We start from the raw sequence: 26449 nt of genomic DNA on the forward strand, positions 1-26449 counted from the left end.
AACCATTCACGTTCCCCCGTCGTACGCCTCTGGTAGTAGCCAGAAACGTTTGTTTAACATACTTTAGTAGGGTGTACAGTACCAGCACCACATCTTTAAGTCGCTTTTCTATTCTAAAAATGAATGAAAGAACAAGAAAAATTTATATTTTAATAATCATATATACCTAATACAAAAAAAAAAAGATTAACCGGTAAATAAAAACTGTAATCTCCTTCGATCTTAACCAAATTTATCAATAACCTTGTTTGATCTTAAGCTGTAATTATCCAGGGGCGTCGGCGGACCCTCCTTGACCCCCCTTGCCGGCGGCCCTGGGCAAGTTGGACTTGAAGTATATAACAATAATGTCCTTAATAGTGGGGGCATAAATAGAATATTGGGAACAGGATTACTAATAGACAAAAAATTAAAGGAGTTACTTGTTAAGTTTAAAGCAATTTCAGAAAGATTATGGATTCTAATATGATCTTGAGGAAGCTTCATTTCTCTTCCAGTTATCATCATTGATGGATCAACCGGTTGTCTCATGTTTGCAACTTCTATAACAGGAAAGGGAAATTCAAGTGCCCTAATCTTTTTGATTATTAGCGACAAACATTAACAGATATTAACAAACAGTTCTATTATGTCTTTCGACCATTCCGTCCGATTGCGGATGGAGAGGAGTAGTGTGAGTTTTCTGTATCCAAGATTTTAATTAATTCTTACCATAATTCTTATTCAAAATTTGTTCTTGATCAGCATGTAACTTTAAAGGATCTTCTTGTCTGGATATGACATGTGTTACGAATGCTTCTGCTACTGTAGTCGCTTCTTGGTTAGAATAAGGGGTACAATTTCTGGCCATTTTGAAAAATAATCCATTGCGACCATGAAATACTTGTCTCCTCTATTTGATATCGCCAATGCAAATCATTCAAAAGGCTCTCAGGAAAGATATTCATATTGTGCCATTTTACCACGACTTCTTATTCTAGGGCCTTTTCTAGCTTTACATAAATTCCATTTCTTACACGAATCTTCTACATATCGGCGAGCATTGATCCAGTAAAATCTGTCTCGAATTCTAGCCAGTGTTCTTTTGATTCCAAAATGTGACTAGAAAAAATGAAATCTAGAACGGCTGCTATGAAGCTCTTACAACACACTGTTAAAGTGTGATTTTGGAGGTATCATATCTTGAACTGTACACCATGGGGACTTTTCGACTTCCGATATAAATGTAGGTTTTCTTTAAAGACAATCGTAATACAAGTCCGTTTGATGTTTAACAGTTTTAATTAATAAAATAGATGACTAAATTATTGATACTATTAAATTGACGAAATGTAAAAGTGTTGTTTTATTGCGACTAAAATCTTATGTGTTCTTATTCTTACAAAAAAGAAATGTATTTATAGATAATTTGCGTCTAATCAATATAATACCCGTCTTAATTCGTCTTTTTACGTCTTATTAACCCTGAGAGCACGTCCGTCGCGTTTATGATGGTAAAATCGACTGAATGTATTCGTGCTCTTTCCCTACGCTAAAACAAACCCTCTTAGGCTAATATTCTTTTTCCTGTGAAACAACCCAATTAAACTTGGTTCAAAGCATATACCGACATCTTCCAATAACCCAAAACTACAAAAATTAGTCAAGCTAGCTACTTCGCTACTTGTTGATCTTTAACGATCGAAAATAAACACAACGATTAGATACGCCCACACAGCTGCCCTAAGGGACGGCCGTTCGTTTCGTATTTCTACTAATAATCAAGGAAAAATGATATACAGGGAAATTTAAAATATAAGGTAAACTATTTACAATCCTACATAAATAGGTTTCTTCTTCTTCTTTTTGTATAGACATGACTCTGTCTGTGCCTCTAGTAAGTTGTCGTTCCATCGTTTTCGTCGTCTTCCTATTGGGAAACCGTCTCTCACTGTCCTGACTACCCTATTTGTTGTCATTCGGCTTATGTGGTCATTCCATTCTGTTCTTCTGTTTCTTGCCCAGTTATTAATGTTATCCACCTTGCATCTCCGTCGTATATCTGTACTTCTAGCTCTGTCCCATAGAGTCTTACCATCGATTTTTCGAAGGGTTTTCATCTCCGCTGTTTCGAGCAATCTTTTTGTTCTCTCTGTGTCGGGTCGTGTTTCTGCTGCGTATGTCATTATTGGTCTGATGACTGTTTTGTAAATTCTGCCTTTCATTTCTTTTCCGATATTTTTATTTCTCCATATTGTGTCATTCAGGCAACCTGCGGCTCTGTTTGCTCTATTCGCTTGATCTTCCACTTGTCCTATTATCTTAACCCAGACATCCAAAGTGAAAGTTTTCCTCCAACACCAAATTGTTATATTAATTGTTATATAATTGTTAATTGTTAAATTGTTATATGGTCCACACAATGTTAAGTAAAATGTTACACCATTTTGAGCGTCGGGTTTGGGGGGGGGGGAGCTGGGGGAGAAATCGGTAAATTAGTAGTTTTTTGTTTTTCGACAATATTTTTAAACGTAAGCGGTTTAGCGTGAACAATATTCCATACAAAAATGTTCTACATTAAATTTGAAACGAAAAAGGTCCTATGCATAATTGTTCTAAAATCAACGGTTCCGGAGTTACGGAGGGTGTAAAGTGGAGCTTTTCCATATTTTTTACATTTTTTGGGAAAACTATAATATTATTACTAGAGTCCGGTTTTCTAAGCATAATGCTTATGTTAAATAATACAAGCAGGACTATTTTCTTTTTAAATATGAACGAAATATGCAAAAATAAGTCATTTTGACAGCCTTTTTTATGCTTTTTTGCTTTTTTTAAATTATTATGCCATTTTTGAATTTTTGTGCTTATTTGGTGCTTTTTTTATATACTCTTATCATTTTTTGCATTTGCGAACAGTAGAAATTTAATTTTGATCTATGTAGTGCAATTGTGGTCTCTTATCTCCCATTAAATAAATCGCAAAATGAAAGGTTTAAATCATTTTTGGAAAAGTACCTACTATCGAAGGTAGTACTCTGACTCTGCGATAATATGAAAGTACTCTGCGAAAAAATATGTTATTAAATGCATTTACAATAAAACCACAAAAAAAATAAAAACACTAGTGGGAAACAATTACACCTGGTTTGCTGTGGACGAGACTACGTATATCTGTGGAAGATACGTCGCTAATTTAATCATAGGTGTACTTCACGAAGAAATCTTGACGAAGGGTTATTTAGTGTGCTCAAAAGAACTAGAAGCAAAAAATAACAATACAGTTCCAAGATTCGTAAATGACGCTTTAACAAATTTTTATCTTCCCGAGGCTGTGCCCACCAACAAAATAGTATTAATGCTTTTCGACGCTGCACCGTATAATATGATCAAAACAGCATCAAATATTATAGTGTTTTATCCAAATCTAATTCATTGTACGTGTCTAGCACACGGCCTGAATCGCGTTGTTGAGACTATACGGCTGCAATTTCCACTTGTTAATGAGTTGATAAAAAACGGAAAAAAAATTCATTAAAGCTCCTTTAAGGGTGCAACTTTTTAAAGACAGATTCCCTAACACTCCATTACCATCGGAACCAGTGTTAACTCGGTGGGGTAGATGGTTAGATGTAGCTTTATATACTACGCCGAATATTTAGAAAATTTTAAAAGCTTCGTATTGGAACTTAAAGAGACTGCTAGCAAATCGATAAAATCTTGTCAGGATGTTTTAGGTGAAACAGAATTACAAAACAATCTTGCTTTTATCAAAAGCAACTTTTGTTCTGTGAGTGAAACAATAAAATATTTTGAGAAACAGTAAATGTCATTAGTTGAGTCGATCCAAAAAATAAACAGTTTTGAAAAAAAGATGGAAGCTATCCCTGGAAAAATTGGTCAGATAATATTAATAAAATTCAAAGATGTATTAACAAAAAACGAAGGATTTCAAAAGATGAAGAAAATATTTTCAGTTTTAACTTGAGAACACGTTGAAGATATAAATAATATGGATCCGGCAGTAGTGGCAAAGTATAAGTATGCAACGATAACCAGTGTGGACGTTGAAAGAAGCTTTTAGATATACAAAAATGTTTTGAGTGATAGATGCCGAAACTTTACGATGGAATATTTAAATGAGTAATTAGTTATTTCATGCTTTAAACAAAAATGATATATTTTCCTTCATTTAAAGCGTGTCGATAAAAATTAGGTCAAAGCATTTTTGTTTCAGTTATCTATTTTTTTTTGTTTATTCTATTTTATTATTAAATTTATAATAGAACTTTACTAGTTCTTAAGCTAAGCCTAAAGATAATTATATATATTTTCTTAAAAAAACGGTTTGTCAAAATTTATATGCTTATTTTCATGCTTTTTTTGTATAATTAAATGCTTTTTTTCGTAAAATTGTTATGCTTTTTAAGCGCTTTTTTTGCGTTTCTTTATGCTTTTAAATCCGAACTCTAATTATTACTGAGAAAACTATTTTTTTAAGGGATTGTATTTTTTAAATATAATTTGCTATTTCAATGACCGGTATGTTACATACCGGTGGTATGTTACTTATTGAGGGAACGTCAACCTCACCACCTTCAAGAGGCTTCTACAGGCCTATGCCATATAAATCTCTGGTACGAAGGAACACCCACTCTGAACTTTCTATGGACAATGTCGCATAAATATCTTTCCAACAGTAAAATTTTCGTTTCAAATTTAATGTAGAACATTTTTGTATAGAATATTGTTCACGCTAAACCGCTTAGGTTTAGAAATATTGACGAAAAACGTAAAAAACTACTAATTTACCGACTTCTCTCCTCCCCCTCCCCCCTAACCCGACGCTCAAAATGGTGTAACAATATGTGACAAGAATATGTGGACCATATATTTGGATGTCTGGGTTTGGGTCTAGTTATACCATACTAAGGTTGGACCTCGTTTTCTGAAGTTTTGTGTTATTTTCATTCAAGAGCTAACAACACTTATACCTGTTTGTTCAATCTCAAATTAATCCCTTAATTTGTAATCTCACATTTTGTCTTAACTTCCTAAAGTTTTATAGTTTCACCATGTATAATTGAAACATTGGGAAACATCGAGTAATATTTTAATAATTAGAGTCCATTCAACCTGCAAACTTGATAAATTGCCAAATAATATATTTTCCAATGGAACTTTATAAGTTTTCCAATAGCTTCCTTTAAACTGTAGTTGCAATCTTTCACCATGCAAAGTCCGTAGTTCGGTTGTCATGCAACTTATTGATGAATTGTATATTTTGACGAGATTATAAATTAACCAAAGGGACTATTTTGGGTTGCAGTCTAATTGAAATAGTTACCTCGTTAACAAGTGCGTAAGTCGTTGTTTTACGCCGAGTGTAATTATTATCAGTAGCTGTCATTAAGGGCAGTCTATCATAGAACGTTACCTGAACAACATCTTTAGTGTAATTATACGCAGCTGTCAATAAAACCATATTTTTTACTCCACACTCAAACATTTATTTACCATCGTCGATCGAGAAGAAGCGGACAAAGGGGCATTACAAAACAATTCGATCCTGACATTTACGTCGAATTGTCCACTGTTTAACCAGAGAATTAAAACCAAACAGTTTTCTGTAATCTTATTTATTTGTTATAAACGTGAAAATTTAAACCAGTGTATATTTATATAGGGTGTCCCAAAAGTAGTGGAACGGTCGAATATTCCGCGAACTAAACATCGGATCGAAAAACTGAAAAATACGTGTTCAATCATTTTCAAAAATCTATCCAATGACACTAAACACCAACCCCCACTACACCCCCTGGAGGTGGGGTGGGGGGTAACTTTAAAATCTCAAATGGAAACCCCTAGTTTTTCTTGCAGATTTGGATTCATTACGTAAAAGTAGGCAACTTTTATCCAAGACATTTTTTCGAACTGTGGATAGATGGCGCTACAATTGGAAAAAACGATATATCCTGATACCATAGGTAAATTATAGAAACGGTCTAATATCTCGAGAAATACACTTCCAAATGAGAAACCAAAAAACAGGTTTTTAATATGTTTCGAAAACCTATCGATAAACACCAAACATGACCTTCTAACCCACCCCCTGGAGATGGGGTGGGGGGTAAATTTAAAATCTTAAATAGCAACCCCCACTTTTTATTGCAGATTCGGATTCGTCATGAAAAATTAAGCAACATTTATTCGAAACATTTTTTAAATTGCTGATAGATGGCGCTAATAAATCGTATTTTTCCAATTAAAGCGCCATCTATCAACAATTCTAAAAAATGTTTCGGATAAATGTTGCTTAATTTTTCATGACGAATCCGAATCTGTAATAAAAAGTGGGGGTTGGTATTTAAGATTTTAAAGTTACCCCCCACCCCACCTCTAGCTAGGGGGTGGGTTGGAGGGTCATGTTTAGTGTTATTCGATAGGTTTTCGAAAAGTATTAAAAACCTTTTTTTTTGGTTTCTCATTTGGAAGTGTATTTCTCGAGATATTAGACCGTTTCTATAATTTACCTATGATATCAGGATAAATCGTTTTTCCCAATTGTAACGCCATCTATCCACAGTTCGAAAAAATGTCTTGAATAAAAGTTACTTACTTTTACGTAACGGATCCAAATCTGCAAGAAAAACTAGGGGTTTCCATTTGAGATTTTAAAGTTACCCCCACCCCACCTCCAGGGGGTGTAGTGGGGGTTGGTGTTTGGTGTCATTGGATAGATTTTGGAAAATGATTGAACACGTATTTTTCTGTTTTTCGATCCGATGTTTAGTTCGCGAAATATGCGACCGTTCCACTACTTTTGGGACACTCTGTATAATCGTCATTTCCTGATTATTTTAATTATGTTCAGCATCGTATTTCCTGAAAATATCTACAGTCGGTTTATAAACTAACTCAGAGGCATTCTTGGCAAATATAAAATCGATGTGATTAAAGTATGGGTATTCAACTTTATGGATATAACAAACATTTGGTAGCATATCAATAGTCTCTAAAGAACCCTAAAACAAAAAGATAAATAAATTACTAAGAACAAACTAACTTCTAAATATAAAAAAAACTATGTGTCTTAGTGATCTCTCTCTTTAATCCTGACCCCCCAAGAGGGAGTGTAGCAGGGCCGTAACTACCAGGGCAAACGGGTCAGTGGTCAGTGCCCCGGGGGGAGGTCAAACAAACTTAAAGTACTTTCAGTCAAGCTCTACTTTGAGTTGTCCGATTGTAATAAGTACAGGGCATATTAATTCTAACAACTTCAATGATCGATTTTTACCTGTTTCACCTGCACCATTATAAAAAATTTTGTCTCAAAATCTCTCCATGAAGTCACCTAATTTTCTTTGCTTTCAAACCACAAAGCAACTCCGTCTTTTAGATGGCTTCTTATAATTTCTTTGCAGTCTTCGAAGTTCTGCATATTTATGTTGGAATGTGTTTTTTAAGATTTTAATGAAAGGTACCGGATGTCGTTTTCTAATATCTTCGCCAAATTGGATTCTGTTCTCATTAGATCTGAACACAATTACTTCCCGACGGTCTCCTCCTTTTTTACTTTTTCCTATCTCCTTAAATTTTTCTTCCACTTTGTCTATATCGAATTTTAACGCATTCTCGAATTTTTCTTCCACCTTTTTAATTTCCTGTATCTTCTCAGCAATCTGGTTTACATCTTTCTGCATTTTCTCTAAATAAACATTCATATCTTCATATTTTTCCATTTCTCAACGAACAGTATCGTTCGTTGGGAGGCACTGAAGTCCTCATACCAATCAGAAAGATGCTCCTCGAAAGTTACTCTAAAAACCTCTCAATTCAACACGCTATGCTGGAAGATTTGATGTAGGCAATGCATTGAAACACAGATTTTGCGATGTTTTGAAGTGCATTTCAAATCTAGTTCTGACAGGTAAGAAAAGAAATGAAAGAGACGAAGCAGCACAACTAAAAAGAAACTAGAATCATTCAAATTTGTTTTGTTACTAGTTGTGCAAAATAAAGTCCTTGAAATCTTCAACATAGTCTCGAAAACACTGCAATCAGAATCCTTGGACCTTTTAACAGCTTACAGTTTACTTGAAGAGAGCCCCTTAAACTAACTGAAATGACATAACAATTTGAAACCTTCTTTAAAGAGGCTTCAAATATCTATCAACGTTGGGGAATACCAGTAGGGTTCGCTCCAAAAAGAATGCAGAAGACGAAAAAACATTTCGATGAACTGGGCGAAGATGAAATACTTCAAGATGTCAAGTCATGCTTTAGATTAGAGTGACCGTATTTTACTCAATGATCGACACATTATGCCATCAGCTAGACATTACTTCAAAACGAAGTAATCAACTTGGTAAGACGGTTTCCAGATGAGAGATGGGGGGTTTATCCCCCATTCCGCTGGGGGTAAACCCCGATCCCCCCGGTAGGGGCGCCCAGATGACGTTTTCCACGGGGCCCCAACATCGTACTTAGGGCCCTGGGAGTGTAGTGGTCGACGTGATGTCGTGTATTGTCCGTCTCCAAAGATCTCTGTTTTTGGTCATTTATTTTAACTCATGCATAGGTCTTTTGTATATTCCTGCAATTTGATCGATCCATCTTGTTGGGGATCTTCCTCATGATCTTCGGCCTTCCTCCTTTCCTTGTACTCGTATAATGAGTCTTTCCATGTTTTCTGTTTTGCTGTTATACTTGATGTACTTTACTGGAGAGTCGTCGCTATCGTTTAGCTCCTTTAAAATTGAATTCTTTGTCCTACGGTCCAAGGAATTCGTAGCATTTAAAGCAATTGCGTTTAAAGATGCAGCTTTCGTATGCATTTTTTTGTATTTTGGCTCAAATGGTATAAATTTCTATGTTATACCGGGTGTCCACTTATATTTTCCCCCATTTTAACTGCCTATAACTTCTAAACGGCTCAAGATAGAAATATGTGGTTTTCGCTGAAATGTTTTATTTTAGTAAAAGTTTTGTCTAAATTGATTGAATTTTTTATATCGCTTTCAAATACGTAAAACAAAATGGCGGACTTTTTTTTAACGGAACACCCAGTATATTTTTTTGTAAATTGAAAGAAAGGCCATTCACCTATCCATCGATATAAAGTTTTTCAAAATCGGTTGTCAAATCACTGAGTAATTAATTTTTAAAATGAGAGGTGCAACATGGATATCACATACCTAAATAACATAACTAATAGTCCAGGATAATAAGGTTTTTCAAATGACACTCGAGCAGCCAGCGTACTGAAGCGTTTTTTCGACAGGTAATACCTATAAGAGCAAATTGTAACTATTTCCTGCTTAGGATCTGGCGGCCATTTTTATTTATAAACAGTTAAGTGTAAAAAATGGCATTTTTCCTTTTTTTTTTCAAATTAATGGAAAACAGTGAAACTTATGGTTTTTTCAGTCCAAATAACTTTGAGATTATGGAAAAGCTTTAAAATGACGTATTACAAAGTTTGATATACTCATTTATTGTTAATATAATTGTGAAAAAAGGTCGGAATTGCAAAAAAAATTAATTTCGCAATATCTATTGTAAAAATTAGTGTACAGCTTCGAAATTTTTGTCATTTAAGGGTTCTTTGGTGCTTAATATGTGATAAAAATTTCAAAGCGATTCATTCAATTGTTTAAATTATATTCAAATTGTTTATCCCAGAGAGCATTTTTTTGCAATAACATAAGTCAGAAAAAAATGACGTTAGAACCATTTCACAGGTGTCAAATGAAATAACATGAGCTATATTTTCAACTTGGTTTAAAATAAGTGAATAAAAAATGCATTTATTATTAATAAATAATTATGCAAAAGTATCGTAAATCTTTCCTTATAAACTTTTTATTTTGTTATATAAGAAATTATATATATTTATTACAATTTTTTATGCTGAATTCGCTCTACCGAGATTCACTTTGACACATTCGGAATAGGAAACATACAACACAAAAATTCCAACCTCACACTACTAACTGCTAAAATCAACTTAATCTTTCATTAAAAAAAGAAGAATTATTAGAAATAGTGGGAGTCTCTACTAATCTCATAAAATTTTGTGGAGTTTATTTCTACAAAATATTTTTATTTTGTACAATAAATAATTTTCTCGTTTATTATCAATACATAATACAATACATATCAATAAATAAATAATTATTGATTGGTGTAAGGTTTATGTTATTTTTATGTCTGTTTACTATTAATAATATTGGCTATGAGCAGGTGCGTTGGTTGTATAGTAATTTCCAGTCACTTCTGACAACTGAACTTTTTTTTTCTCTGATTCTGGCTTTGGTTTAGAACTAGAACCTTTAGCCACGTAATTGTATAACTTATCACTAAGTCAGGGGAGTAATGTGTAGTGTGTGTGTTGAGTAAGTGTCTTGTTACTTTGCAAAGTCGACGTCATTGTCTTTACAAAGAGACGCTAATTGTTTCCGAACGTCTGCGGTCCCTCCGGTGAGTACCGATCCCACAAGGACAGAAACTATTTTCCATTTATTAATTTATAATAAATGAAAAATTTCTGCCCCTGGTGACAACTGAACTTTTCAAAAAAGAAATTCCTAATGTCAGTGTCAAAGTGAATCTCGATAGAGCGAATTCAGATATCAATTATGATATAAATAACATTATGTACTTGGTAGTTGTGAACTTAAAACAGGGTAAAAACGTTAATTTTTTTGGAAAAGTTATTCAAAAAGTTTATAAGGAAAGATTTATGATACTTTTGCATAATTATTTATTACTAATAAATGCATTTTTTATTCGCTTTTGTTAAACCAAGTTGAAAATATAGCTCATGCTCTTCCATTTTGACACCTGTGGAATGGTTCTGACGTCATTTTTTTCTGACTTATGTTATTGCAAAAAATATGCTCCCTGAGATAAACAATTCGTATAAAATTTAAACAATTGAATGAATCGCTTTGAAATTTTTATCACATATTAAGCACCAAAGATCGCTCATTTGACAAAAATTTTAAACCTCTACACTAATTTTTACAACAGTTATTGCGAAACTAATTTTTTTTGCAATTCCGAACTTTTTTCGCAATTATATTAACAATAAATAAGTATATCAAACGTTGTAATATGTCATTTTAAAGCTTTTTCCATAATCTCAAAGATATTTGTACTAAAAAAATCATAAGTTTAACTGTTTTCCATTGATTTGAAAAAAAGGGAAAAATGACATTTTTTGACAGTTAATTATTTATAAATAAAAATTGCCGCCAGATCCTACGCAGGAAATAGTTAAATTTTGTTCCTATAGGTATTACTTGTCGAAAAAATGCTTCAGTACCCTGGCTGCTGAAATGTCACGAACAGGGTATATTTTTGTCTTATTACCCTGGCCTATAAGCAAATTGATATTATGTTATGTGATTTCCACATTGCATCTCTCATTTTAAAAATTAATTGCTCAGTCATTTGGCAACCGATTTTAAAAAAAAAATTATATCGCTGTATAGGTAAATGAACGTTTTTTCAAGTTTTTAGGTAAATGACCATTATTTATATCGCTTTTAAATACAAAATGGCGGACGTTTGAAAAAAACGTTGTTGACTTTTTTTATTAAAACACCCAGTACATTTTTTCGTAACTTAAAAAAATGTTCATTTACCTATCCAACGATATAAAATTTTTTAAAATCGGTTATCAAATGGCTGAGCAATTAATTTTTAAAATGAGAGATGCAATGTGGAAATCACATAACATTGCACGTTGCACCTCTCATTTTAAAAATTAATTACTCAGTAATTTGACAACCGATTTTAAAAAACTTTATATCGCTGGATAGGCGAATGACCTTTCTTTCAATTTACAAAAAAATATACTGGGTGTTCCATTAAAAAAAAGTCAAAAACGTTTTTTTCAAAAATCCGCCTTTTTTTCGTATTTGAAAGCGATATAAAAAATTCAATCAATTCAGACAAAACTTTTACTAAAATAAAACATTTCTGCGAAAACCGCATATTTCTATCTTGAACCGTTTAGAAGTTATAGGCAGTTAAAATGGGGGAAAATATAAGTGGACACCCGGTACAGTACTTATGTTCCTGTAAGTTGTATCCATATGGAAAACTTTTTTATTATTAATTTTACGAAAAAAAGTTATTCTTCATAAAAAGCTCGGCATGGTCCAAAACCTAAGATTTAACCATCAAATATTAAATATTTTAAATATTATACAAGGTATGTCAAAAAGTTTGAATTTCACTCAAGAGTAAAGTAGCTTTATTTTTCAAAACATTGAAAATTGCTATTATGAAAAGTTGTTTGGAATTAAAAACTATATTCTAGTATGCAATTACATCTTTCTAATTTAATTTTTTTTTAATTATGGATAACTAACATTATTTTCAGTTACATATTTCAATTCAGATAACTCTTTTATTATTAATTTTACGAAAAAAAGTGATTCTTAATAAAAAGTTCTGCATGGTCTAAAACCTAAAATACAACCATCTTATGTCAAATTTTATCAATTTTATACGAGGTATGCCAAAAAATATGAATTTCGCTCAAGATAAAAATTGTTATTATGAAAAGTTATTTAAAATTAAAAACTATATTTCAGTATGTAATTACATCCTTCTAATTGAAATATTCTGAACTATAAAGGTACTTTACTTTTGATCTAAATTTATCTTTTCTGACATACCTCGTATAAAATTGATAAAATTTGATATAAGATGGTTGTATTTTAGGTTTTAGACCATCCAGAACTTTTTATTAAGAATCACTTTTTTTCATAAAATTAATAATAAAAGAGTTATCAGAATTGAAATAACTGAAAATAATGTTAGTTATCCATAATTAAAAAAAAAATAATATTTTCAATTAGAAAGATTTAATTGCACATTAGAATATAGTTTTTAATTCCAAACAACTTTTCATAATAGCAATTTTCAATATTGTGAAAAATAAAGCTACTTTACTCTTGAGTGAAATTCAAATTTTTTGACATACCTTGTATAACATTCATAAAATTTGATATCTGATGGTTGAATCTTGGGTTTTGGACCATGCATAACCTTTTTTAAAGAATAACTTTTTTTCGTAAAATTAATAATACAAAAGTCTTCCATATGGATACAACTTACAGGGACAGACTGTATATTATCGGTTTAAAACGTTCTCCGTCTTCCGATACCTGTTCGCCATTCCTCTCTGTCCGCACATTGGCCTAGTTGCAGACCTCTTTCATCCATGGCTTTGTTTATTCGTTCCTGTCAACTTTTCCTCGGTCTCCCTCTTCTTCTTCTACCTTACGGTTTCCAGTTTTGTATTTGTTTTGGAATTTTGTCCTCATGCATTCTTTGTACGTGACCAAACCAGTTAATGTTAAATAAATAAACGTTGCGCGATGTTTGCCATTTTTTTCGATTCTCATAGATCAACAAAATTTATTACTTCCATTGACCGATATGCTGATCATTGATGATCTGCAAAATATTACGAAGAATTGGATCCATGCTGGACAAGACCGTGCACTCTGGATACAAACAGGGGAGGCCTAAGTCCAGCAGTGGACTTATAGACCGGTCTAGTTAGACTCAAAAATAGGAGTGAGGTTACAATAATTACCATCAAGCTGAAAATTGGCAGGATTGTTCAAAATACCATCATAAATGAAATCTAAAAAGTTCTCATAAATCCGATCCGAGCTAAAAAATTTACGCGGGGTCAAAGGTCACCAAATATGGTTTTTAGCGATTTTCAGCGAAACAGTAAGTTTTACCATAAAACTAGTTCTAACAAACAATGTAGATTAGATTATTATCTATAAAAAATATTTTAATACTTTTTTTCGTAGGGCAGGCCGCCGCACATCAAAGAAACATGAAACGTAAATTACGTTTCATGTAAATAAAACACTGCTAAACAAATATACGTCCGGCCATTTAGCCCCGGCGCATATTGAACCTAAGCGAGTCACAACCTGTGCCGGTGGGACGGGTGACCTGTGCAGTTATTTTAAGCGTGCCGCATATTGAACACAAGCTAACCCGACCGTCGGCTGTCACCGTAACGAATAGAGACGGGCAAAATAAGTGCAAACGTGTAACGGTTACTATTGATACCGGTTCTCAGTGATACTGAGTACAAATACTGATAACAAAATACTGATGTATCTGATTCTTGTACTGAATTGAGTAGGCAACTAAAAAACGGTAGTTCCGTACATGTAACTAGTAACGTTTTAAAAATATCTTACACGTCCCTAGTAGTCGTAGCGGTATGACTTTCGAAAACATCGAATTTGATCATAAGCCGGTGCATAAAAAGATATCTTACACTGAGTATTCTATTTCTTTCTACATACCTTTATAATAACAAGCATAAGTTAAACACTGCATTGATTGTGATTGCAAAAACGGTTCGCATGTTTTAAATAAGATTTTTGCTGATTATGTTTTTGCTAAAATATTGAATAACACAAAAAATACAATTCACAACCATCATTTAATTTTTAACGATAAACAAAAGTCTAATAAATATATGATGAAAATTGATCGACTTTGTCGATAACAGTGTCATTTACCATGAATCATTTTCCAATGATTGTGTGGATTTAGAAATACATACTAAACAATTTTTTGATCTGTATAAAGGAGATTATAATTATGACACATTATGGTACTCCTTATTTTTCAAATAATATGCTTTTGTAAACGCATAACTTTGATTTATTGGCTAAAGCCACACTAACTAGATACTTCACAAGAAATAAAAATAATTAACATGTAAAAAATTCACTGTTTTATTCAGATATATTATATTCCCTACTATTGCAATAAAATATTAAAACAATAAACGAAAACTTGTAGAGTAGTGCTGATTGATACAACAGAGCAATAAAATGTTATTCATTCAAGATAGTGTAAAATATATCGCCGCTTATTCATTTCAGATATTTCCATCTCGCAAACAAAAATACGTAAAAATATACATCTGGCGGTGAGTCACCCGTCCCACGGCCCAGAAAACTGTACGCTGACGACAGGCCTTCCCAAGCTCGACCTGCGAACGCATGAACTGATAGTAGGATGCGCAGAACGGTCTACGCAGTCCGCCGACGCAGGTTGTGTCTGGCTTAGGATCAATTTACGCCGGGGCTTATGAAACTCTCCGAAAATAAAAATGTGTCATGAACATGAATCACACTCGTTTCATTGGTAGGCGGACTTTGAGATTTGTTTAGCAGTGTTTTATTTTCATGAAACATGTTTCACGTTTAATGTTTCATGTTTTTCGTTTCATGTTTCTTTGGTGTGCAGCTTGCCTAAGAGCCACCGTTTTTGAGATACAACGATTCAAAGAGTTGAAAGAGTTCTAATCGTCATAATATGTATTAGTACACCACGTATATACATCGCTGAATCTGTACTACAAGTAAAAATAATATTCTATCGGTCAACTTAACTTATATTACACATAAGAATATAAGATATTATAAATATTACAGCTTGCGGTCTACCGAGGGATGCAATGTATAAGCTGTATTATATTACAGTGCCAACAAGAAAATTTTTACAAGGTGAATGTAACGCGAAAATAATAATAATTATTATTTCAATTTTACGGCTTATTCCCAACAAAAATTGTTAATTGATATGACAAAGTTTTAACTTATAATAATTCTTCTTACTTATGCCTTATGCGTCTTATTCAATTTGTAAAGATGGGGTTTGTCGGAATAAACACGTTCTATCGGTATGTCGGCTAATCTAATCACCCTACCTATTCTTTTCTCAGAAAGGTTTGAAAATAATAATGAAAGCCAACTTTCTAGGCAAATTGTTTATTGCTAAGTACTAATAAACATTTCAGTATACAATAAACTTTATGCAAATTTAGTTTGTTTACTGTTATGCAAATTACACCGTTATCTTCCTGGGTGACGAAATCCTTCAGGTAGATAACACCCTCGAGGTATTAATTAGTCTTGAGTACTACTCCGGTGTGAAAATACGTGTTAAACCTAATTTTACTTGACTGTGCTGAAGTTTTAAAAAAACTAATTTAACTCCACAAGAAGTTATTTCCAACGGAATTAGCTTTCTTCTCTCTATGTACCTATGGAGTGCCTAAAAAAACTACGTGCTTAGATAAGTTTCGATATGCATGTTTCTTTAAAAATACTCGAAATAAAAAAACAAGTGCAATTATCTTGTCTTCCTCCAACCTCGGCGGCTGCTCATCAACATCTTTTTCGGATATATTACCAAGTTCAAGTGTGGCTTGGTTATCAGCTAGATCCAAAAGATTGGGGATGGAAATTAGTCGACAGTTCATTGGCACCAATTCAAACTTTACTCCCACCTGCGCCGGAAAAACTCCTGAACACAATTTTTTGCAACTGTAAAAAGGGATGTAGCGCTAAATGTGGTTGCAAAAAAGTTGGACCGTTTTGTTCGGTAGTATGCACTAATTGTCAAAATCGGTCGTGCTCCAATGTTGAATCGCCAACAATTGAGGATTCATTTGATTCTATCGAGGAACCATGAGATGTGTCATTATTGGGGCAATTTACTTGCACCCAGGATGAACAAGAAGAAGAAGAAGAACTAGAAGAAGAAGAAGAACTAGAAGTTGACGAAGAAGAACAAGGAGAAGAGGAAGCAGAAGTATTAGAAAATTATAAACCAGTTGGAAAATTTCCCTTTTTTAAATTTATACCGCTTTTTATAACTTTTAACATTTTTAACACTTGCCAATATCAAGTGTTCAATAGATTCAAATTAAATAGAATCATAAGAGATCTGTGGAATAGGCCTACTGGGGAAACCACGTTAAAAAAACGCGCTAAGTACACTACCTCAAATGTGGTGTGGAAACATGTGAGCATATTATGACGATTACAACTTTTTGAATCGTTGTATCTCAACAACGGTGACTCTTAGGGAAAAAAGTAATACTACATTTTTTATAGATCTAATCTACATTTTTTGTTAGAACTAATTTTATGATAAAACTTACCGTTTCGCTGAAAATCGCTAAAAACTATATTTGTGACCTTTGACCCCGTGTAAATTTTTTAGCTCGAGTCGAATTTATGAGGACTTTTTAGATTTCATTTATGATGGTATTTTGAACAATCCTGCCAATTTTCAGCTTGATGGTAATTTTTGTAGCCTCGGATGTGTAAGTTGATCGGAGTGTTAAAACGGGCTGATGATAATGATGACTGTAAATATGTTTTATTTCATTTTGTCAGCTTAAATTACTTTTACATAAACTTTTATAATATATACCTTTACTGTTATTATATCGTCTTTTTCTCCATAAAATATAGCAATGCAAGCTGTTATTTTATTAAGGTCATATAGAGGCGGTGTGCTACTATTATATCTTTGCATATTTCTTTTGGCACCATAATCGTATTGCGCAAATGTCCCTAAAATCAGAAAAATATTTAAAAAAAATTTTCTACAACCGTGTTAAAAATGCAATTTTTAGCACTCCATACGAGCGTTAAAAATGCTACTTTAAGGCACTAGTGCTTTAAAATTTTTATGGCACTGCAATTCGTATTGACCGTATAGGCAATTTTGATGTAATGTCAAAAAAATATAAAAATGGAATGTCAGTCAAGTTCAAGTAATAGCTATTTGTATAACAAGGGAGGAAAGCGCTACTTTTCCTCCCGAGAATGAAGTTTACTGCCCGACGCGTAGCGGAGGGCAGTAATCATTCAAGGGAGCAAAAGGCACTTTACTCCAATGTTACACATATGGTTTTTCCACCTTCCTCAAATAACAAGTAATTTTTTTATTTTTACTTAATTTATTTATGTAACTAACCAACAAAATTTATTAGAACTAAAACTAACAAGTAGGTACAATATAACTGTCAACTGTCAAACGTAAGTCAAATTAATAATGTAAACATTGTTAAATCAGAATAACAATTTACTGTTTTTTACCATTCTGCAAAATACAGAGTGTTTTTAAATAAACGTTAAAATGTATAGATCCTTACGTAATAGAAAATAGATATTGTACAGGGCGTCAATAAGTTATATTTCATGAATGAAATACCATGACGTCACTTTTACTTTTCCTCCCTAGGGAGGAAATAGTATATTACTTTATGAGGCGGAGAAACATGACTTTTCTTGACGCGCCCGATATTACGCGCCGAACGAAGTGAGGCGCGTAATAGAGGGCAAGTCAAGAAAAGTCGCTTCTTTGCCGAATAAAGTATACTATTTTTTCTTCAAACGTAGCAATTTTCAACCATAAATAGTACAATTCATACGCTATTTTTACTCGAAATTAACTGTGACAACTGTCAAAGTCGTCTAGATGTTAGATATTAAAATAATTAAGTCATGATTCGCCAACATCGGGAATGATTGCTGAAAGTTGTGCTCGACCATCAGTATCATCAACAATTACCAATGCGTATCAAGAGTCGGGAACATTTTTGCACGGTTTCAATTTTGAAAATGCCTCAATAACTAATTGTACTTTTAATATTACTATAAATAAAAATGATGTTTAATTGTTGTTAATGACATTTGTATTGTTGCTTTGTGACATGTTTCATATTGTTGCCATGACAACATTTTTCCCTCCGCCGTAAAGAAATGGGAAAAAAAACTGCTGCCGGCGGAGACATCAAACTTTGACAGGATCAAGTTAGATAAGTAATGTCATCATTATTTGACGTTTGAAGAAAAAATATTTTCTTCCCTAGAAAGGAAAAGTACAACTTTGCTCCCTACAATCAGGTCCGAAAAAATATACTTTCGGTAGAGGTAGGTGGAAATAGCTATTTGTATAACAAGGGAGGAAAGTGCTACTTTTCCTCCCAAGAATGAAGTTTACTGCCCGACGCGTAGCGGAGGGCAGTAATCATTCAAGGGAGGAAAAGGCACTTTACTCCCATGTTATACATATGGTTTTTCCACCTTCCTCAAATAACAAGTCATTTTTTCATTTTTACTTAATTTATTTATGTAACTAACCAACAAAATTTATTAGAACTAAAACTAACAAGTACGTACAATATAACTGTCAACTGTCAAATATAAGTCAAATTAATAATGTAAACATTGTTAAATTAAAATAACAATTTACTGTTTTTTACCATTCTGCAAAATACAGAGTGTTTTATAAATAAACGTTAAAATGTATAGAAACTTACGTAATAGAAAATAGATATTGTACAGGGCGTCAATAAGTTACATTTCATGAATGAAATACCATGACGTCACTTTTACTTTTCCTCCCTAGGGAGGAAAAATATTTTCCTCCCTAGGGAGGAAAAGTACAACTTTGCTCCCTACAATCACGTCCGGAAAAGTATACTTTCGGTAGAGGTAGGTGGAAAAAGTTTTTGTAGATATTGTCCTGGAATTACGTTTGTAGAAAAAATATTGATATGCGTGTTAAAAAGTACATTTTTAGGGCACTCATGTGAATTGCAGAATAAGCGATAGCGAGTTTCACATGCGTGCCTTAAACGTGTACTTTTAACACTTATATCATTAATAACTATTATCGTATATGGTGCTTCTCACAGGCTTTTTTCAGTGCGACAAAAGTGACAGAAAAGAAGGTACGTCCGTGATACATACACATTTATAACATTTATTCCAGTTCATTATTTACCTATTACATCTCTATACGACTATATTTAAAGTTCTTGTCAGTCTTTCAGTGTGTCATTAATGACGTAATATATGATTTTAAGAATGTAGAGAATCATAATAGCATGATATTTTAGTCAAATCTGACAGAATCATAATCGTAATTTGGTATAAAAACAAATCAATTGTGTTTATTTCATGTTTATAGCGCCATCTATCAATAACTAAAATAAATGTTATAAATTTCTTTAATCATGGACGTACCTTTTTTTCTGTCACTTCCAACTTAATGCGTTAGAAAGAAATGGAAAAACTATGAAGCACTGAAAATGCCTCTGAGAAAAAGTATACCATTCAAAATCAATCCTATACTCAGAACAATTCAATAGCGGGTATGTCCACATGTTGCAGCAACGACTGATGTGTTATCCTTGCCTGGGGAATAGCCCGATATTCCTCTACCAGGGCCATAACTGTACCAAATTTTCTGGAAGCCTAGGATGACGACGAATAGCTTTTTTAATTCATCCTATAAATGCTCAATAGGATTGAGATCTGGGCTGCATGCGGGCCATTCTAATCTTATCAATGCAACCTCTATTTTATGAGTAAATCAGTGTTTTTATTTACAAAAACACCTCTTACAAGAAACGAGATATTCGGATAATTCAAAAACCAAAATTTTAGTGATGCCTGCTGAATAATATGACAGGAGTATGAAACAAAATCAGCTATTCCATTTGTCCACAGAATTTTTTAAAGTTAGGGGAAAATACAACACTTCCATTCACCCCTGTATAATGAATGCTATGCAAGCCAAATTATTTTGTTACTGGAATAATACCAAACGATATCAGCACATGTACCTACAAACTGGTGCAAGAATCTTGAAAATCGGAGCACAAATAATAAAGTTATAAATTGTCAAACTTAAGAAAAAATTTTGGATAGCAGAATTTTGTGCCGGTGAGTGTATAAAGACCGACCAAAATTTCTCATTCATCTTTCATGGTCGCTTTTTCGATTTCTAAGCCTCAAATTAGGGGTGTGCCGCTCGCCTAAATGTAAGCTACCATTAAATAGGCTATGTAAGCTAAAATGTAGACAAATGTAAGCTACCATACATACCTACCATTTAAAATTTTAAGTATCTACCTATAGCAAAAACAATTTTTTTTAACAATTTTTTTTGTAAGGGTGCTTTTAAGGGTTGACAATATTAAATACTTAAAAAAATAAATTATAAAATAAAGTTTAAATCACTATAAAATTCATCATCATGAGAAACAGATTTAAGTAGGTACCGCTTATGTCTGCTGATTTTAATTTTTGATAAGAAAATGGTAGTTTTCACCCCTTAAAAACAAAGATCACTTATTCTAGTAAGATCACTCTTGAAGAGGAAGGCAAGATGAGCTTATTTGCAAAATGTCATGCAAATTGGAGCTGTTCTTTGGAATTCGAAGGTTTTACAATGTTTTACCGTGAGTGAATGGGGACTAAAAATAACAACTCACTTCGCAGCTTTAAAACCCACGACTAGCTTTTACAATATAGTAATATAAACATGATTTACCTCTTTTTGCAATTTGCATATAATGAAGGAATTGCATAGCTGCATTTCGAGGAACTGAACTAACTATTGCCGGCACAAGATCCTAAAACATACATATTTTTACAATGAGTATTGTTCACAAACCGCATTCTAGCGGGTTGGAAAAAGGTAACATTATCAAGCTTCCAAAAAAGGGCAACCTCACACTGTGCACAAATTGGAGAGGAATAACCTTGAATTGGAATAAATCCTTTGTAAAAGGTATAAAATTTTATTAAAATCCCTAAAGGGCTACATCAGAACAAAACGTTTTCGATCTTATTACAAAATCATCATCAGTGTAAGACCTAAAAGTAAATATAACCTATTTTATTAATGTAAAATTGATATTTAAATTATGACTAAGGTTAAAAACAAGCGGTTATACTCACAGTCTGGATGCTAGCTGAGTAACCAAAGAAATATCGGGGTAATAATAACCCTTCAAATATAAAATGTATGCTTTATAGATGGATATTTACATAAAATGCCTTGTGATGGGTAAATAGTAACAGGAATATAATGCCCTAAGGTATAGTGGAGTCAATGAAGGTGGATATGAGTTATTACCTCAGATTTCGTTGAACCTCCATCGATTTTCATTAAAATTGGTGAGTGGTTAAAGGATACCTCAAGGAACAAAGGTGACATAGTGCCAACTTGCGCTTTTTGCATTTTAGGGGTGAAATACACCCCTTTTTAAAAATTATTTTTTTAGATTTCTGAAAGTGCAGTCACTGTAAGTTTTCACTTTCTATTTTGTTGAACCTTCATCGATTTTCATGAAAATCGGTAAGTAGTTAGAGGATACCTCAAGCAATAAAAGATATATAGCATCAACTTGCGCTTTTGCATTTTAGGGGTGTAATACACCCCTACTTTTTAAATTGTAAAAAATGCAGATTTCCGCATTATGGCGCAAGTAATCTCGTTTAATTAAGAAAAATAAATATTTTGTTATATTTATGTGCATGAATTACATTTTTTTTTATTTTTCAAACCTTATAGCAACCAAAAATCCGAAAATTAACAAGTCGAAAATCACGAAAACCTTATTCTTCTATATTTCTAAAAGTGTAGTCACTGAATGTTTTCACCCACGATTTCTTTGAACCTTCATCGATTTTCATGAAAATTGTTGATTAGTTAGAGGATACTTCAAAAAGCAAAAGTGATATGGCACCAAGTTGCGCTTTCTGCATTTTAGGGCTGAAATCCACCTTTTTTTTTTAATGATAAAAATGCAGATTTCAGCATTCTGGCTCAAGCAATCTCGTTTAATTAAGTAAAATAAATATTATTTTACATTTATGTGCATGATTTATAATTTTTATTAATTTTTTAAACCTTATAGCAACCAAAAATCAGAAAATTAGCAAATCGACAATCACGAAAAAAATTAATCTTTTATATTTCCAAAAAGGCAGTCACTGAAGGTTTTCACCCCTGATTTCGTTGAACCTCCATCAATTTTCATCAAAATTGGTAAGTAGTTAGAGGATACCTCAAGAAACAAAAATGATGTGGTACCAACTTGCGCTTTTATCCTGGGGGTGGATGTTACCCCTTCTCATGGGTGAACACTATTTTATTAAAAATAACCCCATAATTAGATAGAGGAGTAAATTCTAAGCAAACTTTCTTTTATCAAGTTTATAAATTTTTTATTTAAATAATATTTCATAATTTAATAAAATATTATTGGTACAGTAAAACCTGACAATAACGGCCACTAAAAATAGAAAACAATTGGCCGTTATAGAAATGTGGCCGCTAATGCTAGGTTTCCTTTTCCACAAATACATAAAATATAATTGAAAATTTATTTATTTTAGTAATTAAAGCAAATCTAATTAAATATAATTCTACAAACAAACGGAACATACTAAAACTAAATTCAATTTACTACAATATAAAACAATATCTATACGAAAAAACAACTACAAGAAAAACAGAATTTTTGTTTGTTTTACATTTTTTTAGATAAACGAAACATACTAAAACTATTTTCTTGTGGCATTTTTACAATTTTAACTATTTAGAATGGGAAATAAGCCACAATATTATTAAAAAATGATTTTTATTAACGTTTCGACGCCCAAATCGGGTGCCGTTGTCAAAATACAAAATACTATTAATATAAACAAAAATGTTGTTGCTTAGTAAAAAAATTCTTCTAATAATTTATTTAATTTGACTCATTTATATCGGCAATTCAGATACATATGATACATTTTAAAGTAGAAGACTTTTACAGACTCATAAATATTGGCAATATCATTTTAAAGTCTTCTACTTTAAAATGTATCATATGTATCTGAATTGCCGATATAAATGAGTCAAATTAAATAAATTATTAGAAGAATTTTTTTACTAAGCAACAACATTTTTGTTTATATTAATAGTATTTTGTATTTTGACAACGGCACCCGATTTGGGCGTCGAAACGTTAATAAAAATCATTTTTTAATAATATTGTGGCTTATTTCCCATTCTAAATAGTTAAAATACTAAAACTAATTTAATATAGGTAATACATAATATAAAACAACATACTATAGCTACTACGAAAAATACGCTTATCACTAAAGTATCGTCGTGCTTCCATGCTATATTTAACAAAACCAACTTGGTAGGGCCTTTAATTAGATATCGCAAATCACTTTGGCTGATTTTGTCTGCATATATATTATGTTTGAGGAATCCCTTTTTTTGTGAGACTGGATATAGGACATTTCTCAAGTATGAATTCACATTCATGGTATATCGTTGCTATACAGGGATAATAATCTGTGCAATGTTATGGTACAGGCTACGTTAAATATGAAGTAAATGTGGAAGATAATACACTGGTTATTCATTTCAATTTAATTTGATTGTTTTTTAATCGTTTACAATATTTAAAATAATTAAAGACATAAAGTTAGGGATTTCAAAAATAAATTCAGTTCTCACTGGCAGGGTGGGAAATAATAAAGTGCCATACAATAGCATTTCATTACAATGCTCATTACAGGCATTACAGGCTGCTCCGTTTGAGAAAACTCATACTCTCAAACTTTGAGAAAACACTCATTCAGTTTCGACCAACCCTGTATTAGCTAAAATTAAACGTTTTGCTAGATTAATAATTTTTAACAATAATAGATTATATTAAAAATCACTTGAACATAAATTGATTTTCTGATGTCAAATCACTACAATTATACAGGGGGTGAATATTGCTATGAAATTTGAAAATAAAAACGTAATTATCTTTTAAACTACTTCGTATAACATCACAAAACCTGATATTTTAAGAAATAAAACATAGAGGAGAATCCAAAAATGTAAAAATATACAGGGTGTTCCATTAAACAAAAGATAATTTTGTTTCACCCTGTCAATATGGGTGGCCCTGTATATTTGGAAATGTATTTAAATTTTGATATTATCTATGCCCCAATCTCACCTAAATAAACTTTTTTCGTATCTCCTACAACAAACGACTAATTGGACTTCCCACAACCTGTATACATACAAAATCTCCGCTATAAAATTGTTTCAAAGAAAATGTTATTGGTTTTTTTAAAATAACTCCGTTAAGTTTTGAAATATGAGATTTATCCAAAAACCATTACAAAGCTAAGTAAAAGTTCTATAACACTGTATTAAACATAATTTTCTAAATCCTTTATTTTTTTTTAAATACAAGGTGAAAGAGCTCCGGTTACATGGTTCTCGCAGTAAAATTTAGGTTTTAAATGTTTCTAGCTCGGTTATTTTTTGTCGTAAAAAATATTAAAAAAAGAAAAAGCTTAAATAAAGTTAAAACTAAAATTTTGTTCTGTACCATTTTTTAAGTATATCGAGTATTTTTGGAGTTATTATCAAAAGAAAATGAAATTCACGAAAATTTGAAAAATTCTAATTTTTTTTAATCGTATTTTTTTTCAAAAATATGCATTCTAAACCGTTCAAAATTGTTGAAGTTATTACTCATGTTAAAATAAATAAAGTTTTAAATGGGTTACTATAAATTTTAATTTTGGTGGAAATGACGTATGTTTCATTTTTCATTCTTCCCTAAAAAATCTGAAAGGGTCCTCTTATTTCCATCATAACTTGCTTAATTTTGATGCTATCGACTTCTTATATAGCTTTTTGATAGTTACCTTTAAGTACTTTATTAAAATGTTTAATATCTATATTTAACAACGTGCATCGTTTTCCTGTTATTTAAGCTTGAATACTAAGATTTGAGTACTCGCGGAAAAAAAATATACATTCAATTGCATATAACTCACTTTGTATATGTAATAAAGGATTTTTCGAATAAGAAGCTTATTTATTTTTATATTATCTTCGATTTTGGTAATAACAACTTTTTTGAAGAAACTTATGGTTTTTGAGTTATTTATGAAAAACTGCTTTAAAACATGGATTTTTTTCAGGAAAAATCAAAACTTTTGATCTTTAATAACTCAAAAACTATTGATTTATTGAAATAACTTTATATAACAAATTTTACTTATAATTTGTCCCTCTATCGATTAGTGGTATTATTTTTAATAAAATAATTTCCACCCCCGAGAAGGGGTGGCATCCCCCAGGGTAAAAGCGCAAGTTGGCACCATGTCACCTTTGTTTCTTGAGGTATCCTCTACATACTTATCAATTTTCATGAAAATCGATGGAGGTTCAACGAAATCGGAGGTGAAAACCTTCATTGACTCCACTAGTAAGGTATTTAACTTCCCAACATGTGGGATACAAAAAATTGAATTGTTTACATTTCGATGACTTTACGGCAACTGAATGAAAGTTGAGTGATGTTTCTGAAAGGTGTCAAAAATCAAACCGAACAATGTGACAATGTGACGTATGGGCCATTCCACGAACATACGCCTGTTTTGGATTACTTCGACAACGAATATTTTACTGTGCAACATAAGAAGTACGAAAGTAAATGGCGCTAATAATTATTCCAATAAACAACAATGTAATTTGCAATTTACTTTCGTTGTTCTTATTTTGCACAGTAAAATATTCGTTGTCGAAGTAATCCAAAACAGGCGTATGGTCGTGGAATAGGGTATAGTAGTTACTATGTGTTACCTCAGCCAACTGATTGTTATAAGATATTTTTTAAAAATTTCCAACAAAAAAAAATCTTATCACAATCAGTTGGCTGAGGTAACACATGGTAACTACTACGTCACATTGTCACATTGTTCGGTTTGATTTTTGACACCTTTCAGAAACA

At 32.2% G+C, this 26449-nt stretch overlaps 1 protein-coding gene across 3 annotated transcripts in view; it reads right to left on the reverse strand.

Annotated features, from left to right (window-relative positions):
* The window catches only part of LOC126891825 (lipase 3-like), a 199613-nt gene that overhangs the window by 92200 nt on the left and 80964 nt on the right, over positions 1–26449 (reverse strand). Inside the window, exons 5-7 of one of the 3 annotated variants that reach the window (XM_050661106.1) lie at positions 21187–21268; positions 17269–17411; positions 6708–7004 (exon numbers count right to left, since the gene is read on the reverse strand). The exons of the other annotated variants lie outside the window; for them this stretch is intronic. Of the exons in view, the coding sequence (XP_050517063.1) occupies positions 6840–7004; positions 17269–17411; positions 21187–21268 (390 nt within the window). The 3' untranslated portion in view covers positions 6708–6839. Of the gene's footprint in view, positions 1–6707; positions 7005–17268; positions 17412–21186; positions 21269–26449 lie in introns of those variants that run through there. 3 annotated transcript variants of the gene reach the window in all.

Source organism: Diabrotica virgifera, chromosome 9, assembly GCF_917563875.1.
Source record: "Diabrotica virgifera virgifera chromosome 9, PGI_DIABVI_V3a".
In the NCBI taxonomy this organism is placed as follows: domain Eukaryota; kingdom Metazoa; phylum Arthropoda; class Insecta; order Coleoptera; family Chrysomelidae; genus Diabrotica; species Diabrotica virgifera.